The sequence below is a fragment of the Muscardinus avellanarius genome (genome assembly GCF_963383645.1).
Source record: "Muscardinus avellanarius genome assembly, chromosome: X".
NCBI classification, from domain to species: Eukaryota; Metazoa; Chordata; class Mammalia; order Rodentia; family Gliridae; genus Muscardinus; species Muscardinus avellanarius.
In genome coordinates, this window is record NC_137792.1 from 28416796 (window position 1) to 28436469 (window position 19674).

Sequence of the window (19674 nt, forward strand, 5' to 3'; positions counted from 1 at the left end):
AATAAATGAGAAAGCAATGAGGTATTTAGTAATAGTGAATCAAAAGAACTAAAGTGCCTTTTTGTTTTGCCATATCACTGAAATCTTTTGTCAAGTCTTAAGGGACCCTTCTTGCAGGAATGCTTCACAACAGTTGTCAGAACCACTTCTTTGCCTCATGTTCTGAGTACCTGTGGTTTGAGTACACGACTTGGAGATATTATGCATAAAAAAGCAGGGATGTTGTATTATATACCAGTAGATGCTCTGGTGATAAATCATTTTATCTTTTGGCTATCTACTGTCATACAGAATCAAAGAAAAATGTCTGTCAAAACTGAACTTCACATCAATCAATAGAATTTTATGATTTGGAATTTCATAGGAGAAAAAAATTCCTCAATTGTTTTCCACCTGAATGAAAATTGTTGTGATGACATATTTTAATAGCAAATGATATTTTGTAATAAAAACTAAGTCATTATATCATTTAAATACCTAAATATGTTTTGTTTCATTTCAAGACAGACTGGCCCTCCCTTTAAAGTTGTTTATGTCCTGGGAGCACTTGAGATCGAAATGCATACAATATGTATGTATTTTCATGAAGTCATGACCTTTTAAATACAAACCAGTTCACCAGGCATAGTGGCACACAACTGGATTTCCAGTACTTGGGAGGCTGAGGCAGGTTTAAGGATAATTTCAGCAACTTAGGGAGACCCTCAGCAATTTAGTGGGGACCCTGTTTCAATAAATAGTCTGGGGTGTATGTAGCTCAGAGGTAAAATGCCTCTGGGTTCAATCTCCAGTACCAGTATCAACCCCTCCCCCCCAAAAAAAAAGACACAGATTTATCTTTAGGAGAACACAACAGCATGAAGGCAAAATTTTACTTCCCATGTCTTGCTTAACCTCAGGCTGAGTTGTGAACACAAATGTGGAGATTAGGTTCTTCACTTTGGGTTCAGGTTGAAGGATGACCCAAGGATAATTTTAACTGATAGACTAATTTTAGTAACCATGTAGTTCAAGTCTCCAGGGCAGCTGAAAAAATAAATTTTCTTTTTTTGTGTGTGTGGCGCTTGGGATGGAACCCAGGGGTATTCTACCTTCAAGTTACAATCCCAGCTCTATTTTTTATTTTTTGAAACAGGGTCTCACTGAGTTGCAAAGAGCCTCACTAAGTAGCTGAGGTTGTCCGTGAAACATGATCCTTTGGTCTCAGCCTTAGGAATGCTGGGATTACAAGCATGCACCACCACGCTCAGCAAAATAAAATATTTGACTGTAGTCAACAGTCTGCTTCTGTCTGGGCTTGATTCACCAGAGACTGAAGGAGCACTACAGTGAAGGCAATAGAAACTCCTGTTGATAGTGTTTTATGTACAAGAGACTGTTTTTCAAAGTAAGCTATAAATACAAATAAATTGACCAAGCCAACTGGACCACCATGGTTGGGGAACACATGTGAATGGTGCTCTTTTTAGGGGACAAAGCAGAATATCAGAATCTAGAGGTAAGATGGGGAAAAACTCTCATGGGTGATATCAGAGATTCCAGAATATGTTTCACACTATAACTATTGATCCCTCCTGTTCACACATGACTTTGATTTTGGAAAAATATGAATGTAGAGGAGTTAAGACCAAAGTATTTCAATAAGTTATATTTTAATGTGAATGGGATAACTTGGAGAAATTTTTGATGGGGGACCAGGAAGTGTTGACATCTGGGATGGGATGGGAGGTGTTAAGAAATCTTCAAGTAATTCTTATTTAGAAATTTAGTACAACATGAATACTGAGACCTCTATCAAATGGGTCTCTGTCAAGGTTCTGCCTTGTCCAACTAAAACTGGCTTAATAAAAACATGAAATTGTTGCTATGACCTATGTCATATCAACATGGAACATAAGGCAGTTTGAACTTACTAGGAACTGAGGTTCCTCTCTATCTTTCCCTCTAGGTCCTATATGGCTCCTAATGACTGCTTGTCTCTATGGATTAATTCCATTCCTTTTTTCTCTGCTGTTTGTTTTCCTTGCATCTCTGCACACACTCCAAGGCCCCATAGTCTTTGTATTTTATTATTAGCTACATGCAGAGACCAATTCCAAATTAATGGGCAAGAGAAACAGAGGGAACTAGCTTAAGGCAGGAACCATGTCTGCTCTAATCATCTCTGACCTGGGGTACAAGGTCATGTGGTACAAATATGGCTGTATTCCAAGTTCTCCATTATTCTCAGGGAAATCATGGATGGAGAATAAATTCCAAAACTAATCAAATGCACAAACTCTTCCAAGTTTCTACTCTTTTTCACAATTGTGCAGTTATACATGACAACATTTGAAAAAGCTAACCATTCAATTTCCTTTTCCTGTATGTAATTTTTCCCAATACTTACTCTGACTTCTACTTTTTATGTCCATAAATTATAAACAATTCTAAAAATGATCCAATTCTAAACCATCATAAGTATATAAATGCATTGCATATATACATATGTATACTTATAAATAAAAACCAGACCAACCTGAGGAAAACATCATATTACCAGAGTTTTCCTCACCAAAACATATCAAATTCAAACAAGTCTAATTGAAGCCAAACAGCACTTTTGGTTTGAATGGGCCTAAGAAGTTTCATTGCTTTGTCCTTTAGAGCATTTCTGATCTAGAGATGTTCTGCAATCACTGGGAGCATTTGGTTATTGCATCTTGAATTGTACTTGAACTTTCTGAAGCTCATATGCCTCGCTAAATATATACCAACATTTATTAATTTTCTGAGACAAACAGAAAAAATATTCCACATCTTGAGTGTTGAATGGAAAGATATGTGCTAAGTATTGTAGTTTGCACTGAGTTTTTGAGCAATGAGTTTTCCAAAATCCTTCCTCATCATAAAAATTCTAAAATATTAAGGTCTTCAAGAAATGGAACTAGAAAATATATGTACAAGTTTACATCTCCATGGAATTTCTACATCATGCCAAATAAATTTGTCATGATAAACAGCATTCATAGCCGTTAGTCAAATGAGAAAAATGCCTTTTCTGATCATATGTTAAATGTTTATTACAATTTATTTTGTTTTCTTCACATTACCACATCTCAAATTATTAACACAGCCAAAGTAGCTAGAAATCATTTGAGGAAAGTTTCACCTAAAAGTTAATAATTGGAAACACTTATTGGAATAATAATAATTGAAAAACTGTGATGTCTGGAGTTGCCAATTTCCCCCAGGAAAAAAAAAGTGAGACAGTTAGAGACCCCATTAAAAAGCAGCACACCTTAAGCCATGTGTGGTGGCACACACTTGTAATCCCCGCACTTGGAAGGCTGAGGCAGGAGGATCACACAGGTTCAAAGCCAGCCTCAGCTACTTAGTGAGGCTCTCAGCAACATAGTCAGACTACGTTTCCAAATAAAATATAAAAATAGGTCTAGGAGTGTTGCCTGGAGGAAGAAAGCCTCTGAGTTCTATCCCCAGTACCACATACACACACACAGACAGACAGACACACACACACACACACACACAGCAAAATCCCTTAAGATTAAAGATGTAAAAATTCTGAGGGGGAATGAGACAGTAAGGGATCACAAAGGGAACAAAAAGCAAATGCATTATTCCTGGGCCTTAACTCACAGATTGTTAACTATTCAATGTATGGAATATCCTTCCCTTACTCTTTCACCTTAACTTAACATGGATTGTTGGCTATAAGAGCCAGGTAAAGTGGCACATGACTATACTCCAAGTACTTGGGAGGCTGAGACAGGAGGATCACAGATTTGAAGCCAGCATGCTCTAACTTAGTGGGACCATGTTTCAAAAATAAAATGGTCTGGGGTATAGCTCAGTGATAGAACACCTCTGGGTTCAATAGCAGTACCCTCCTCCTAAACAAAGAGTATGATGGGTACCATTCCCTATCCTCTCACTCACTACCTTTCATATAGTCCTATCAGCTCCAAAATGTCAGTATTAAGAAGGCCAGAATACCTTGGCCATGACATAAAGAATAAAATTGTTGATAGGTCACCTTAACAGTCAATTCACAGGATCCTTAGCTGGCTATTTGCCATTTATGTTTTTCTTTCCTCTCCACCTATGTGCTCTCTTAAATGCTGCAGCACTTCATACTTAACATGAAGCAGAGATGTTTATATGGGATATCACATTGATATGAGTTGTAATATTTGGTGCCAGGATAGCCAACTAATCCTTGCTCAGAGTTAAAGTGCTACCCCAGAAAAAGTACCTAAAGCCAATTAACATTCTAAACTCTAGCTCACCCCTACCACCCTTTCTCATAAATAAAACTAGCTCCCTCCTTTGCCTTGAGAGTGAACCTAACTACCTTGGTCAGTGCTATCCCTCCCTTTGGCTAGGGAAAGGTGTCCCAATAGAGTCTAGTTCCAGTTATAGTTGTGTTCCTGATTCTTCTGATGAAGAACATAAGAGCCCCACTGAGCCTGCATCAAGGGGACTCCTTCTTCAAAATTATTTTGATACAACAGAAAATTGCCAGAGAGAAGTTGCCAAGCATGATAGCATTAACTGCCTTTGTACTGAACACATAGTATTACAACCCAGCAAAGTGGTGTTTCTTCTCCATTAAATTCTTAAGAATTTAACTTCACATTCATAACAATTTTAAAAGTCTCTTGCTCAGGTTTAAAATAATTTAAGTCTTTCTTGTGAAATATATTTTCATTTAAAAATTCAATATTGTCTACGAATGACTGATATTCATACATTCAAAAAATAGCATGAGTATGTGTGTGTGCACGCACACATACATATTAGAATTTTGTTGCAGAAATTGAAATATTCAAACTTTCCAGTGGTTTGATGACATGACTTTCCAGTACTTGCTCCAAGCTTCTTTTATAATCATTATTTCTATGAAGTCATTCAACTTGGAAAAAATTGCTTGCCAAAGCTGAGTTTCTCTGGTGAACTACTCAACACAGCTTTGGTTGTACAAAGAACACCATTCTTTCTGTGTTGTTAATCTTGGCTTAGAAACATCACATATTATCCTTTCCACTTGAACAGTTCAGTTCCTGTTCTTTTCGTTATACTTTGGAGCAATTAGATTTCCTTCTGGAATATAAATGCAAGTTACTTAGCTAGTGACTCTGAAAATAAATTTTCCAAGTGTAGCTCTATGGAACCTCTTCCCAGGGCAACATTTAGTAGTTAGAAATGTGAGGACTTCCATGAATTTCTCAAACTTGCTTTGTTTAAGAAAACTGTTGGCATTTTATTACACAGTTTTGTTTAGTCTTATTTTAACTTTTGAGATTAAGTTGCTATGATACTGTGTCCCAAAACTTGACATAGAAGCTGAATTATTTAATTAGTGCTTCTTATAAAAATACTCCTAAGTGCTTAATTCTAATTTTTATTTGCTCTTTTAATTTTACCCATTTAACACTGCACTTCTGAAAAGCTATTAACATAAAGTCAAACCATTAAAATTTGATAAACAAATCAATAATTTAGGTATTCAGTGGATTCATCTACAGAATATAGAATTTCATCATCAATTTGTTTTCTAACCAAAATGACTTAAAAACTATTGAATTGGAACATTATCAACATAGCATGGGCTTGACTTAATAAAGCAGATTGTTCACAGGATATATGAACAATATGAAAAAGTAAACTGAAATTGCTTTTTTATGTTCATAATGAAATCTCTAAAGGCAAAGATTTTCCCTTGTCAGGTCCTAGTGAGATTATGTCTCCATGTTCTTCCAAATTCAGAGGAATTGTGTCATAGAAAATTATCAGGCAAGACATGTTTGTAAAGGTGATTTGCTCATAAGAATCCTCTATAAGAAAATTACTTACACTAAAAATACAATATATCCAATTAATGATGCTATGTCATCAAAGTAGTATACTAAAAGGCCACTGAAAAAGAGAAACATTATTAGAAAAATGAGAAAATGTTCAATTTTACAACAAATATGCATATTTTTGAAAGTTTGATATTAATTACAGGCTTAGAAGTGTTTTAAAATATTTTCTTTTTAGCAGAAATAACAGAACCACTCAAAACCTGAAGGTTCATGAGACATATTTATAATAAATATATTTTATGTTCAAAAAGATTTTATCAATATAATAAAGTATGCTTAATTGCATATAATTTTATTTCTATCTTCAAGAAGATTTTCTGGCATACATACAAGTGAATACTATTGCATTCACACCAAAGTGTGATACTGAATTTTAATTTTATGATTGTGTGTGTGTGTGTGGTACTGGGGATTGAACCCAGCAGTACTCAACCACTGAGCTATACCACCAACCGTTTTTTATGAGTTACTGTGTGCTGGCCTTGGACCTGCCAGCCTCTCATATCAGCATTCTAAGTACTAGGATTATAGGCTTATACCAACATACCTAACATAAATTTTTATGTATATATGCGCATATGCACTGAATATATAAAGTGCCTCTTTAATTAAAGCAAAAGCAGAAAGGTAGAATGTAGGGAAGCCTGGATTAATATATTCTGCAAATCAAAAACTACCAAAACCCAACATACAATATCAAACAGTTTCACTACTCTTGTTTCTAATTCTGTGATTATGGAGTAGAGAAAAAGACAGTCTATACCTCCATCTCCTTTCTGTACATTTTAAAAGAGGCTTTTATTGCTGATTCATATAATTCAACTGCAGATGACAGAAAGGATGTTGGGTAAGAACTTGAAATATAAAAAATTTAAAAACCCTATTATGGGGACCTGAGGGTATAGTTCAGGTTAGAGTTCTTGCCTAGTATATGAATCCTTAGTTTCAATCCTTGGTACCACAAAGAAACAAAAATATTTTAAAATGAAATAAACATATGCTGGATTTCCAAAGTAATATACATTTGAAAGGAGAAAATTAATTGAAGACATGTAAATTAGAAGTTTTATCTAAAGGGTTTACACAACAGAGAAGACACAAACTCAAACCATATCAGTGAAACCACTTTTATTTGTATTTTTCCACATAGATAACTTCATGTCAACTACAAAAATCACGAAATAAAGAATTGATCATGAAACTGCAAACTCAAAATCACTGGAGCGATAAACAGGTTTCCTCCAGATGACTGTTAAAAAAAAGTAACCAGGATATCATAAATTCATATTTAAGTAGTAAACATGGCATATATTTGAAAACAATAAATATAGATTAGCAGTAGAGAAATTAATAGCATAAACAGCATGAAGTACATTTTAAGTTTTAAGACAGATGAAATTTCTAGGCACAGTTTTAGGCATTAAAGAGGACACAGAGGCATAGGTTAGTGTGCGCTGCTCTGTACAAAAATACGGTCTGAATAAATTACATTGCTAGCCATACAACTAGACATCACTTACCAGTCAGTTCATTGCATGTTTAATAATATACAAGTACATGCTAATCCATATATATCATTTATATTTCAAACACATAGGTCTCTCTATATTTGTCTTTAAAATTTACATGTTGAACTTATAAAAAGCTAAATACTTGTGCAAGAAATCCAAATAACTAGCCCTGCTGAGTACTTTTATGCTATGTGTGTGTGTGTGTGTGTGTATATATATATATATATATATATATATATATATATATATATAATTTCTCTAAGATAAACAATGCGTTTGTGGTTAACAATCTTGTTTATGAAAACATCAAAAAATCTAATGCTGCAAAGACATAATGTTTATGTTAAGTGAAAACCTCACTCATGTTTTTTCTGATAGACAAAGTAGTATTTCAGATGAGCAACAATTTTCTTGTTGTACTGAGCCTTGTTAGTAATGAAACACTTCCAAATATTAGTGATAGTAGAAATATAGCACAGGGCTCTCCACCAGGGAGGGAAAACAGTTACAGAAAAAAATCTACCTTTCAGTACAATGCAAATATGTGTGCCTCAACCTATAATGTATTCCGTCACTATCTAGCTTGTCATGTTGACAGAGAACGAAAACTTGATAAGACTAGATATGTTGGTGTTAACAGCACACTGCATCCTCCACTAGGTCCAAGAAAAGTGCCTCATTTATGTCAGCACCAAAGTACTGTTCTTCAATTATTCAGGAATTTAGAGATCTCATAATAAAACATGGTTAGTAGCTTAAATCTCTATCTAAATGTAGTACGTCTCATGCTGCTCTGACAATATGCAATTAACTGCAAGGCAGTCTGCCTCAGATTTTACTATTTCTCAAGAAAATTGTTTCAAAATATTCTATAATACTAATATCTTACTGAAAAATTTCCACTCATAGGTTCTCATGATTCATACTTTTATAAAGGTTTCTAAGATATACTTAATCACTTTTGTCTATCACTACTAAACCTGGCAATAATAAACCTGGTACTTCATAATTACTTTGTGATTCTATAGAAAATTCACAAGATAAGTGGTTTTTTGGCATTTGAATAACAAAATACTTTATTCAGGAAGAGGAGGAGGGCTATTTTTTTGGCAACCATTTGTAAGACAAGCTGAAAGCAGAATTCTGCTCTGGGAGGTAAAGCTACTTAATAAATACTATTGATGTGGTCCTACTCTTGATGAATTTTGCAAAACAACAGTAAATAGGAACACTGTAAGTCATTTTTCCAATGCTTTCTGCAAGAGGGCCGAACCAAAACATACTGTTTTAGTGTATTTGTTAAAAAAAATAATTATTTATAACTTTTATATTAGAATTGTATATTTTATATAAAAATAGGTTCATAATTAAACTATCCAAATTTGTATATTAAACAGAACAACGTAAGTTTGCAATGAGAGATTAGTTGCAAACTTATTCTCTATTATTGATATTTCCTTCCCTTGGAATAGTCAATAAATGATTCCCCTATATAAATCCATTATAATTGTGTGCAGAAATAAGTTAGCCCATCAGTTAACTTTAGAGGACCAGGTGATAACCAAATGAATTCTACTCCTTTATCAAGACATTTATATAAATCTACTACTATTTCTCTTTTAAAATGAAAACATTTAAAGTACTTGCAAAAAATAGCAGCCTTCTAATGAGTTTTCCACAAAATGATCATCCTAACTGCTACTTTCTTTTGAACTACAGTGCTTACAGAAGAATCATTAATTTTAAGATTAACACCATTTCAATGTTTCCTCTTAGGCAATTCTATTAACACTTTTCAGTGAAACAGTACAGAACATAGAGCAAAAGCTTTAAGGTACATGTACTTTTTATGGTAAATAAGTGTGAATACCAATCTAAGCCTCTTAACAGTGTGTACAAGGTTAGTGTCCAAACCACTTCACTAGAGCAAATATTAATTCTATATGTAATCAGTGAATGGATGTGGAGGATAAGGGAAAAACATATTACCATTTATACTAATGGTTCACTTTCTATAAAAATATTTAGACTTGTTACACAATTATTTGCTGCAATGTTTGGTAAATGATTTAAAGGGTACAAAAGCAACTCATAGTGTATTTCTTTCTTTTAGCCTCAGGGAGAGCAGAAACTTTCGATCTTCTCCTATTCTAGGTGAAACTGAGGCACAATGTCTAACCACATAATGAATAGCACATATCTCCATGTCTCCTTCCCAGAGATATGCTCATTGACAAGGCATAATTTCCCATTAAAAAGAATATCCGATCTGGATTAATGAGGTTCTACACCTGAACATGTGTAAAATTATGAATAAGACATGGTTAACCTGGACAACCATTGGTGGGGGGAGGAAAGGGGGCGGGGGTGAGAGGGCACCAAATATAGTATAAATGTATACTACTTATGTTCAATAAAAAATTGTTAAAAAAAAGAATATTCTTGAAGGTAGAATGTGTATCATTAACCAGTTAGCTATATTCAAAACACCCATTAGATGTTGGAGGGCTGTTCACATTTCAAGAGCTCACTCAAGCAAATAACCAATAGCCAATGTAGTCACTGGGTAGGATAAAAAGGTGATAAGGGTTCTAACAGTGGAATCCTTGTCAGCCCAAAGGAACTTACAAATGTTGTTTATACCAGTTGCTCCCCTGCAGGCAATAGGAAATTCAGGCAATTCTCATTCCAACTAGATTCTCATAATAGTTGCTGTCATACATACCCTTCACTTGTCAAGGAAAATGATATGAACATATTGGAAGTTTGCAGCATTTGCCTAAGTCTAATCAGCTCTTTTAATTTGTGCAGGTCTCTAAAATGGATGTAAAAGCTGGTTATGATATTGAAAACCAAAAGGCAAAATATATTAAATCAACTGAGCAAACTGCTTTGATACTCCACAAGTATTTTAAAAACAGTGAGTTAGAAAAGATGCAGACGTAAAACTTTTGTTGGGTGGTTGATTTTTCTTTCTTTTTTTTTAATCTGAGACTTGGTTTTAGTAGTAGTCTTCATAGTTCTTAGGGTTCAGGCAGTAAAGGATGGCACCCCCAAATGAAAATATAGTTGCACCCCAGGCAAGGCCATAACCCCAGTTGAACTCATGATAAATTTTCAAGCTCACAGTTTCAATGAACTTGATTGGGTAAAGGACCAGGCTGCAAACCTGTAAAACAACTGAAAGAAAAGCAAATCAGAATTAGAAAATGTTATTTACAGGAAGTAGAAGAATAAAAACATAACTACGCATATTATAAGGGTTACTTTTTAAGGGAAAAAATTTTAAAGCACTGCTTATTGTAGATGGAGTACTTTAAAATACTAACTTTTTTGTTTAAACATTTTTACAGTATGTTAAGAATTGCCCTATTTGTAATAGTGATTCTCACCTTACAAACACATATACAATTATTAAATAGTACTAGTTATGCAAAATTTTCCTTCTATACAGATCCTGTAAGTATAAAAATAGTGACTTCAATGCAAACACAAACCCTTGTTATTTATTCATGTGCTCGAGAAACTAGGAAATTCAAATTCCCATCAACTGATGAAATTGGTCAACCAGTGAATCATGAGATATCCCTTTATTGTCATTATGACTTTGCATCTAACTCAGCCCAGTATTCCAGAAAGTTCTGCCTTACTTAATAAAGTCCTATCACTCCGATCCAAAAGTAGTTTCATTCTTTTCCTTTATTCAGTCCATGTTTCTCATCTTTAAAGAGGCTCTAAAATTATCTTTGTCAAGAAACCACAATTATCATCTTTCTGTTATAGCTAATAGATGATACTTCATATCTCTTTTCCATCTGTTTTCAAGAGAGAAGTCAATGAAGGCATGGAAGATGTTATTGAAAAACTTAGGATAGCCGGGCATGGTGGCGCAGCTTGTAATCCCCGTGCTTGGGAGGCGGAGACAGGAGGATAGTGCAGGTTCGAAGCCAGCTGTGCTGGCTTAAGAGACCCTGTTTCCAAATAAAAATATAAAATACCTCTCGGAGTGTAGCCCAGAGGTAGAAGGGTTTCCCGGAACCCCAGTACCACACACACACACACACACACACACACACACACACACACACACACAAAAGTAAATAAATAAATGAAAAGCTATTAGGATAAGGATGGCTACTATAGCAGAGCACAAAATTTAGCTCTCATCTCCTAGTTACATCTTAGCTTCCAGTCAGGACAAAAGAGGACATGTGATGAGTCATATTTAATAAAATAAAATAAAACAATTCATGAGTAATGTAGAAGAAGGAAAGTTTTCTTAAACTAAAAGTAAAGTGGCATATATCCTGTAGATATTTCTACATGGGACACACAAGAGATGACATCATCTCTTTAAAATTTAAAACTTCCCATTAGATAAATTTTATGTAACTTGCACTTAATTAAATTACTCAATGAGAATTTATGAGATGGATCTCTCTCCTTCTTTATTTCATGACAGTTTCAACACCCAAGAAATAAACAATCTTCTCCCTAAAAATCTAGGGTAAAGTTATATTTAATAGGAGTTGAGAAACTACTGAATCTGGTCTGCAGCTTGTTTTTCAAAAGAAATTTCATTGGAGCATAGATATGCTCACTCACTTCTGAAGTGGCCACATTACAAAAGCATATAAACCTAAAAGTACTTTCTTTTTTTTGACTTTCTTTTTAGATTAAATATTTTATTTTTTTTAATTGGTGCATTGTAGTCATATATCACATTGGAGTACAAGACTTGAGAGGATATACAAGCACACAAGCAGTAAGAGCCAACCTCTTATATATGAAGTAATATTTTTGGTTTAAATGATTATTGTATAATTCACCTTAAAATACTATAAATTCTTGAAGTTCAAGAACAAAAATGTGAACAATTAAGGTCCTTTTTGGGGGGATCCTGGGGGTTGAAACCAGAGGCATCCTACAAATGAGCTACACCCCCAACCCTATTTTATTTTTCTTTCTTTTTTGTTTTTGTGGTACTAGGGATTGAAGCCAGAAGCATTCTATTTCTATCCCCAGCCACTTTTATTTTTTGTATTAAAACAGGGTCTCACTAAGTTGCTGAGACTGGCCTGGAATCTGCCATTCTCCTGTCTCAACCTACCAAGTGCCAGGATTACAGGCATGTGCCATGACACCCGAGTCTTTATTAAACTTTTTAAAAAGAGCAACAGGAAGGGTAGTTTGTTTAATGAAACTGGAATTTTATGCCTTAATATCTATGCCCATCTATTCTTAGAACCTATGGATCATATTACCAAATATGAATAACATTCCTGGGAAGCCCACAAAACATCGTCTACCTCTGGCATAAAAATGATAAAATACAACAAAGTCCTGAAGGCATGATTCTTCAAAAACATTACTTTCTATAGAATCTGAGTAGGAAGTAAGGGATCTGGAACCAAATTTAAGAATTTCAAAAATTTTTGCCTTGTAACTCAATACTTGTATTTTATTACTGAGAGTGAACAGAGAGGTTTATGTAAAAGTGAATCTCTTTACATTCAAAATAGAAACTATACCCTGTTTTTAGCTTAAAAAATCTCAGAAAAAAGTTTTAGGTCATTGTTAGGACTCAGCTGAGAGCATATTATATAACCCACACTTTGTCTATTTTCAGTAAGTGATAAAATGTACATTAAGTAGACGCCGGGCGTGGTGGCACACACTTAAAAAAGTATGCTCTTTGCCTTTGTGGGAAAAGGGGACCTTTCATGTTGTAAATGTCTTAAAGTAAACAAAAAGTCAATTACTACCAACCAATGAAGTACAGAAAAAAAAATTCCAAAGTTACTAAACGTATTGCAAAAAAATATTTCTTTTTAGGTTTCTATGATCTAGTCACTAATATAATTGCTGATCCTGCCCAGGATGACTGAGATATGAAAAGAAACAGTTCAAATTATGCTATGCCCATGTATTAAAGTATCACTATGAATCTTACTATTATGTAGGAGGAGGGGTGGGACCTAAGCGAAACACACCAAAACCTGTGCACATGTTTGTATGACAATCTCACTATGCTATATGATTACAATGTATCCATAAAATATATTAAAAGAAGTGTGAGTTATGTATAGTCATTAAGTTGCTGTTCAACAAATTCATCCATTCCATAAATATCTGATTGTTTCTAAAGTAGTACAGTATAAGATATTACTGGTAATAAAAGAGACAAAGCTGCTACTCTGATCCCTAGGCAGCCCATTAGTAAGTAAATACTGAGTACAATGGCAAGTACTGCTGAGAGACAGGGAAATCCAAGAAAGCAGGACCAGAGGGATGAAGGCTACACTTTTAGATGGATAATGGGAAAAGGCTACTCTGAAGAGGAAATATTTGAGAACAGACCTAAATGAAATAGAGGTCCAGGTCAATATAGTAGTGAGTGAGCATTCTAGGTGGAGAAAGGTACAGGCAGCACCCAACTCCTTACACAAAGAGCATCCAGTATACTAGAATACCAAGAAGAATGCCATAGTTGCAGCAGAGGCCACAGAGGGAGAGAATAGCCATGGAAGGGACAGGAGGGGCCTGATCATGTACAGTTCATGAACAGCCTTGAGAACCATGGTTAGAAGTCTGGATTTTATTCAAAATGTGATAGACAGCTGCTAGAGAGTGAGCAGGTAAGTGACAACTAATCTGAATTAGATCATAAAAGGATTTTATACTGATTCTTTTGCAAATGGGCCAGTCCCTGGAGTAAAGTGTTTACCTATACTGTTCTCAATGTTAATATCAATGTGTTTTATTTAACAAATACTTGGCTTGTATTGTACAATATAATCATAATTTTCTTACAGTGGAAAAGTAGAAATACAACTCCATTAGGCTACAGTGCACAATTTCTTGAGTAGCATTTTAGACCTTTATTGTGTTGAAGCCAGATGAAAATTACCCTAAAACACTTTATGCCTCTAAATTACTTTACTTTCTCTGGGATAACAGAGAAAAATACATGTTAAAACTGAGAAAAATATGAATCTACATTAATAAATATTTTCCACTTAATAAAATAAATGACTGTATATACAAATAACTCCCTGTCTTTTGAAAATTCTGCAAAAGGAGGGAAGACTAATGTTGAGAAATCAAATGTGATCACACTATATTTGTGTTTTACTATAAATCAATAAAAGGATATTAGGGTTTTGCTGTGGTATTCTCTGCTCTGCCTCAGGGCCAACATAAGTAAATTTATGGAGCATTTCAGAATTTGAAGATAATTTGGGGTTTCATTTTATATTTCCCCCCTTTTGTGAAAACAGACAGTAAAATTATTGACCACAAAACTGTGGAGAGAAGCATGATAGGAATTTGAAGCAAGTACTTCCTGTGTTTTCCCTAGTTTTAAGGTGGTATTTTCAATGTTTTTAATATTAAGGTATTCAAAATATTCAATATAGAAATATTAAATATTTTCTTCTAAGGAAATATTTCTTTATTTAAGTAAATATTTATTGGGTGCCCACTGTGTTCTAGGTGAAATGAGTAAGATATAGAGGGCATGGCCCTTGACCTTTGACATGTCACACTATGACGGTGGGGGCTAAAACAGATAAATACAAATCAATGTTTTCATCAGCACTACTGGACACATGCTTATTTGTAATTCATTCAAAATGCATTTACCAAGCTCCAAAGATGTATCACATCAGTCCTACTTAGAGAATAAAGTCAGAGCTTCAGCATAGAAGCACCTTTTGAACTGGTTCTTGAAGGATGGGTAGAACTTGGTAAGAATAAAAAGATGAAAAAAAAATCTCTAGGAAGAAGCAACAATATAGAGGTCACAAGTATAAACATCCCTATAGGAAATTCACATGGGCAGAATGAAGGCTGCATGCACAGTGACATGTTTGGTTAAGACTATAAAAGCCCGAACAAATCATAAAATAATAGACTTTTGTTTCTCTAAGGTGAAATCTGAAATGTTATTTTAATTATAGATTCGATTGATACCTTATCCATAAATTCTCATCCTCACCACTTCCATAAATGTCAACCTGACTTCCAATTGTCAGCATTTGCATTTCTTTGCTTGAGTTTCCTCTGGCCACTAAAGCTACTTTGTCTGCCTGTAGGGCAGGTCAGATGTCCTAGAAAATGAACACTGCGGTCCCTGAATAACAACCAATGGCCCTTGTCATAGACCTCAGAAGTTGGTTTACAAAAAAAAAAAAAGAAAAGAAAAAGAAAACAGTCTTTCCTGTAAGATAATTCTTCTCCAGGAAGATTAAGCTCCAGCTGCTTTTGCTTCAAGTGACAACTGGGTTGGTAATGTACCTTTTATTGGCTCCCTTCCAACTTTGCTTTATTTTTCATATCCCTTACCATATCCTTTAATTTTATCTCCTAAATAAAGTATTTGCACTTGATTACTTGTTGTAGGGACTTCTTCTGTGGAGACCAAAGAGGCAAGTGACAAGACCAGATCTGTAATTCAAAAACAGAACTCATGTGTTTTTGTGCAAAAGAGACTATATAGGGAAGAGAAGAGAGAAGGACAGGCCCCTAAAGGGTTTGTCAGTGCCTGGGTACCTGAATACAGTGATGACTAAGGTGCTGTCAGTGGAAAAGAAAGGTCAGAAAATGTAAAAAATGACTCTAAGCAAGAACTGTATAACTAGATTCTAGCAATGGGAAAGAAAGGAGTCACAGACATTTTAAGTCAGATATTACCATAGTGAAAAAAAAAGTAGGGGGAGACAAAACCTACGATGTGAGATATGCCACTTGAGGAACAGGTGTGGCCCCAACTAAGGTAATAATGACATATGAAAATAAGCTGCAGGTTTAGGAGATGATTTAAGGCAAAGTTGGCAAGCCTTACCAGCTAGGTCCATAAATATAAAATTAAATGAAAGAAATTATAATTTGAAGAATAAAGATATTTGTGCACGAAGTATTAATATGAAGCTCTTAATTTATATCTACTAAAAGTGATGGTGTGGAATTAATTATTGGGCAATGGTATCATAAATCACACCAACCAAAATATAGTTTGATAATTAGTACCTGGAAAGTAACATGAAATCTGTAATAATTTTCTTTTACTTTGAAATATATGCTGGACACAATTTTTTTTCTGCCCAAATCTAGATCCTTAATGACCCTAGCCCTCTCACCATAATTTATAAGACAGTGACAAGGGGTCCAAAATACAAGCCTCTAATCACAGACAGATCAGGAATATAAATAAGTTGTAGGATCCTGAAAATAGATCACCAGTCCAGATAAATAATCACATGGGGTCTTTTTGTAGAGATAACAAAAGAAAGCATCTTTAATAATATTATAAATGAGGATTATGTTATTTAAAATTTATATCATAAAAGACTGAAGATTTTCTGTAATTTGTATTAAAGTATAAAGTCCCTGTGTAGAAAGTTTCTCTAAGGGACTTCAGATAAGTAAGGGAAGATACTAGTAGAAGAAGATTTAGAGAGGGAGATGGGAAGGTTGAAGAGATCTGATAAAGGAAACAGTTGAATAATGTTATGTTCGTATATAAAGTTATCAATATCAACTCTATTGTTATACACCAAGTATTATGTGCATGTATGTTCCTAACACTCTGAACCTCATTATGATGCATAATTATAATGCACCAATTTAAAGAAAAGGACAGTCATCCTAAATACCTGTTGGGCATAATAGTGATCTGAAGCCAGTTCAGAAACCAAACAATTAAAGAAATAAACCAAGAAAAAGAAAACAGTCCTATAATTTCACCAAGTCCTTAGTGAAGAGAACTAGATGCCCGTTATTAGAATCATGTCATATATTTTCTATCACTGTCAGCTACACAACAATAAATATGCTATATTCAACTGTACAATTGTGGTCTTAATGAAATAGTGTATATTGTCTAAGTCTGTGATATATGGTAGGTGCTGAGTTAATTATTATAGATAGAATTTGGTTCTAAAATTTGAACTTCTACTACCGGTGAGTAAGACATTGCAAGCCAATAGTTTATATAGACTGTAATTGACTTCCGGGAAGATGGCGACCGAGAAAAGCGGGGCTTAAGAGTCCCGCTAACAACCAATCTCCATTACCACAAAAAGAGCGCCTTTCATAGCCAGAAAACACCATCACCAGAAAAACAAAAAAACCACCAGGCTCCAGAGAGAAAGCGGACTGAGAACAGAGCTCAGGGCCACAGAGGAGACACACGCGCCCGAGGACGCGGCAGCAGCGCCATACTGCCGGTGGCAGCGGCGAACTCAGCGGATGGCTACAGCAAGCCGAGGTGAGCCGATGCGGAACAGCCAGGCGGGATCTTTCGGCGCAGACAGCATTTAAAGCTCCCAGTGGCTGAGCTCAGCACACGCTGCAGGGATTCAGAGTGGAAATCAAAACCAGAGAAGAAAAAATACGCCAGCCTCATGGCCGAGGGCGTGGCAGAGGCGCCATATTGCCACTGGCGGCGGCAGCAGCAGTGAATTCACCGAGTCCAATACAGCTACATCTACGTACTCAAGAACAGTGAGTCAAATTGCGGGCCACAGAGGAGAAATCCCAGTATTGTGCCTCCTGGGACTTGACCCAGTGAGGGAGTGGTGGTGGCAGAGATATCACACCATAGGAGAGCGTGCAACCTGGCACCCCCCATAGTTTAAAGCAGCCTCTATCGACTCCCTGGGTCGGAGACTCTGTGATACAACCCAGTAAAGGAGTAGTAGGGTCTGAGATAATAGAGACTCGAGATCCAGAGCACCTTAAGTGAAGCCATAGTGACCCAAGGGAAGAACCCAGAGAAGGCACAAACCTCCGAAATCATGGGAAAGAGGAATAACACTGAAGTAATGAATGTGCACAACCCCACAACATCAGAACCTGATAAAACAGAAAATCAGAGATTTCTAGAAGATCAAATCAGGAAAATAACTGTAGAAATAATAGAAGTGCTTCGAAAAGAACTCAGAGAGAGCCAAAAAGAGATAAAGGATGCAATTAATGAAGTAAAGGCCTCAATTCAAAGCACAAACAACCGATTAGACCACATGGAGAACAGAATCTCGCTCTTAGAAGATGAGCAATCCAAAAATGAATGCATAGTTTCTAATCTAGAAAAAGATATCCAACAGCAGGAATCTGACATTGAAGAAATATGGGCCCATCTTAAGAGAGCTAACCTAAGAATAATTGGAATAGAGGAGGGAAAAGAAAGTGATACCAAAGGGATCAACAATCTCTTCAAGGAAGTAATAGCAGAAAATTTTCCAAATATAGAGCAAGAGGTTGATACACAGATCCAGGAAACTTATAGAACTCCCTTTAGACAGGATCCGAGAAGAGGATCCCCACGCCATATAATTGTCAAAATGACCAATGTGGAAGCCAAGCAGAGAATCTTAAAGGCAACAAAAACAAAGGGCCAAGTGACATTCAGAGGCAAACCAATTAGAATCACTCCAGACTTCCCAAACCAAGTCATGAGAGCCAGAAGGGCTTGGAGTAACATATTCCAAACTCTGAAAGAAAATAACTTCCAGCCAAAAATTTCCTATCCAGCAAAACTTTCTATCAAATTAGATGGAGAAATAAGAAGCTTCCATAACAAACAGAAACTGAAGGAATTTATGTCTTCAAAACCAGCGCTAGAGAAAATACTCAAAGAGATTAACTACAAAGAAGAAATAGGTAACACACACCAGAACTCACCAGAACCAGAGAAACAAGAGTTTCCATCCAACAGACAACTAAGATTGGTTATCTGTGGAGATTCATTATTTATGTTAGTCTTTTACCTATCTCTAAATTGTATTGTTTGCCTTTATTGTTGTTAATTTTTAGGATTTCTAGTTGGAATATTAATATACCTTCAGATATAGCATTTGGAAATATTTTATCCAATTCTATTAGTAACTTTTAACTCTGTTTACATTGTCTTTGGATACAATATTTTCTTTTATTTTTTAGGGAGTTTGTATATTCTTCTGTTGCCTGTGCCATTGAAATCATATCCAAGAAATCACTGCCAATTTCAATGTTGTGAGGTTTTATGACTCAGATTTTCTCCTAAAAGTTTATAGTCTTAAGATTTATATTTAGGTCTTTTATCTAGTTTGAGTTAATACTTGTATGTGGGATTAGGTAAGGGTCCAATTTTATTCTTTTCCATGTAATTATTATTTTTCAACAATATTTAGTTAAAAGATTATTATTTCCACCACCAAATCTTCGTGGAAACCTTGTCAAAAATAACTTGACAATATAGGGAAGAAGTTAGCTCTAGGCTTGTATTTAACTCCAATGGTCTATATATCTGCCTT

General features: G+C 35.2%; 1 protein-coding gene across 1 annotated transcript in view; it reads right to left on the reverse strand.

The window, feature by feature from the left end:
* Window positions 1-10379: 10379 nt before the first annotated feature.
* The window catches only part of TMEM47 (transmembrane protein 47), a gene marked incomplete at both ends in the record, with an annotated part of 29638 nt that continues 20343 nt past the window's right edge, over window positions 10380-19674 (reverse strand). Inside the window, one exon of the mRNA XM_080718464.1 lies at window positions 10380-10558. Coding sequence (XP_080574590.1) covers window positions 10380-10558 — 179 coding nt within the window. The remainder of the gene's footprint in view (window positions 10559-19674) is intronic.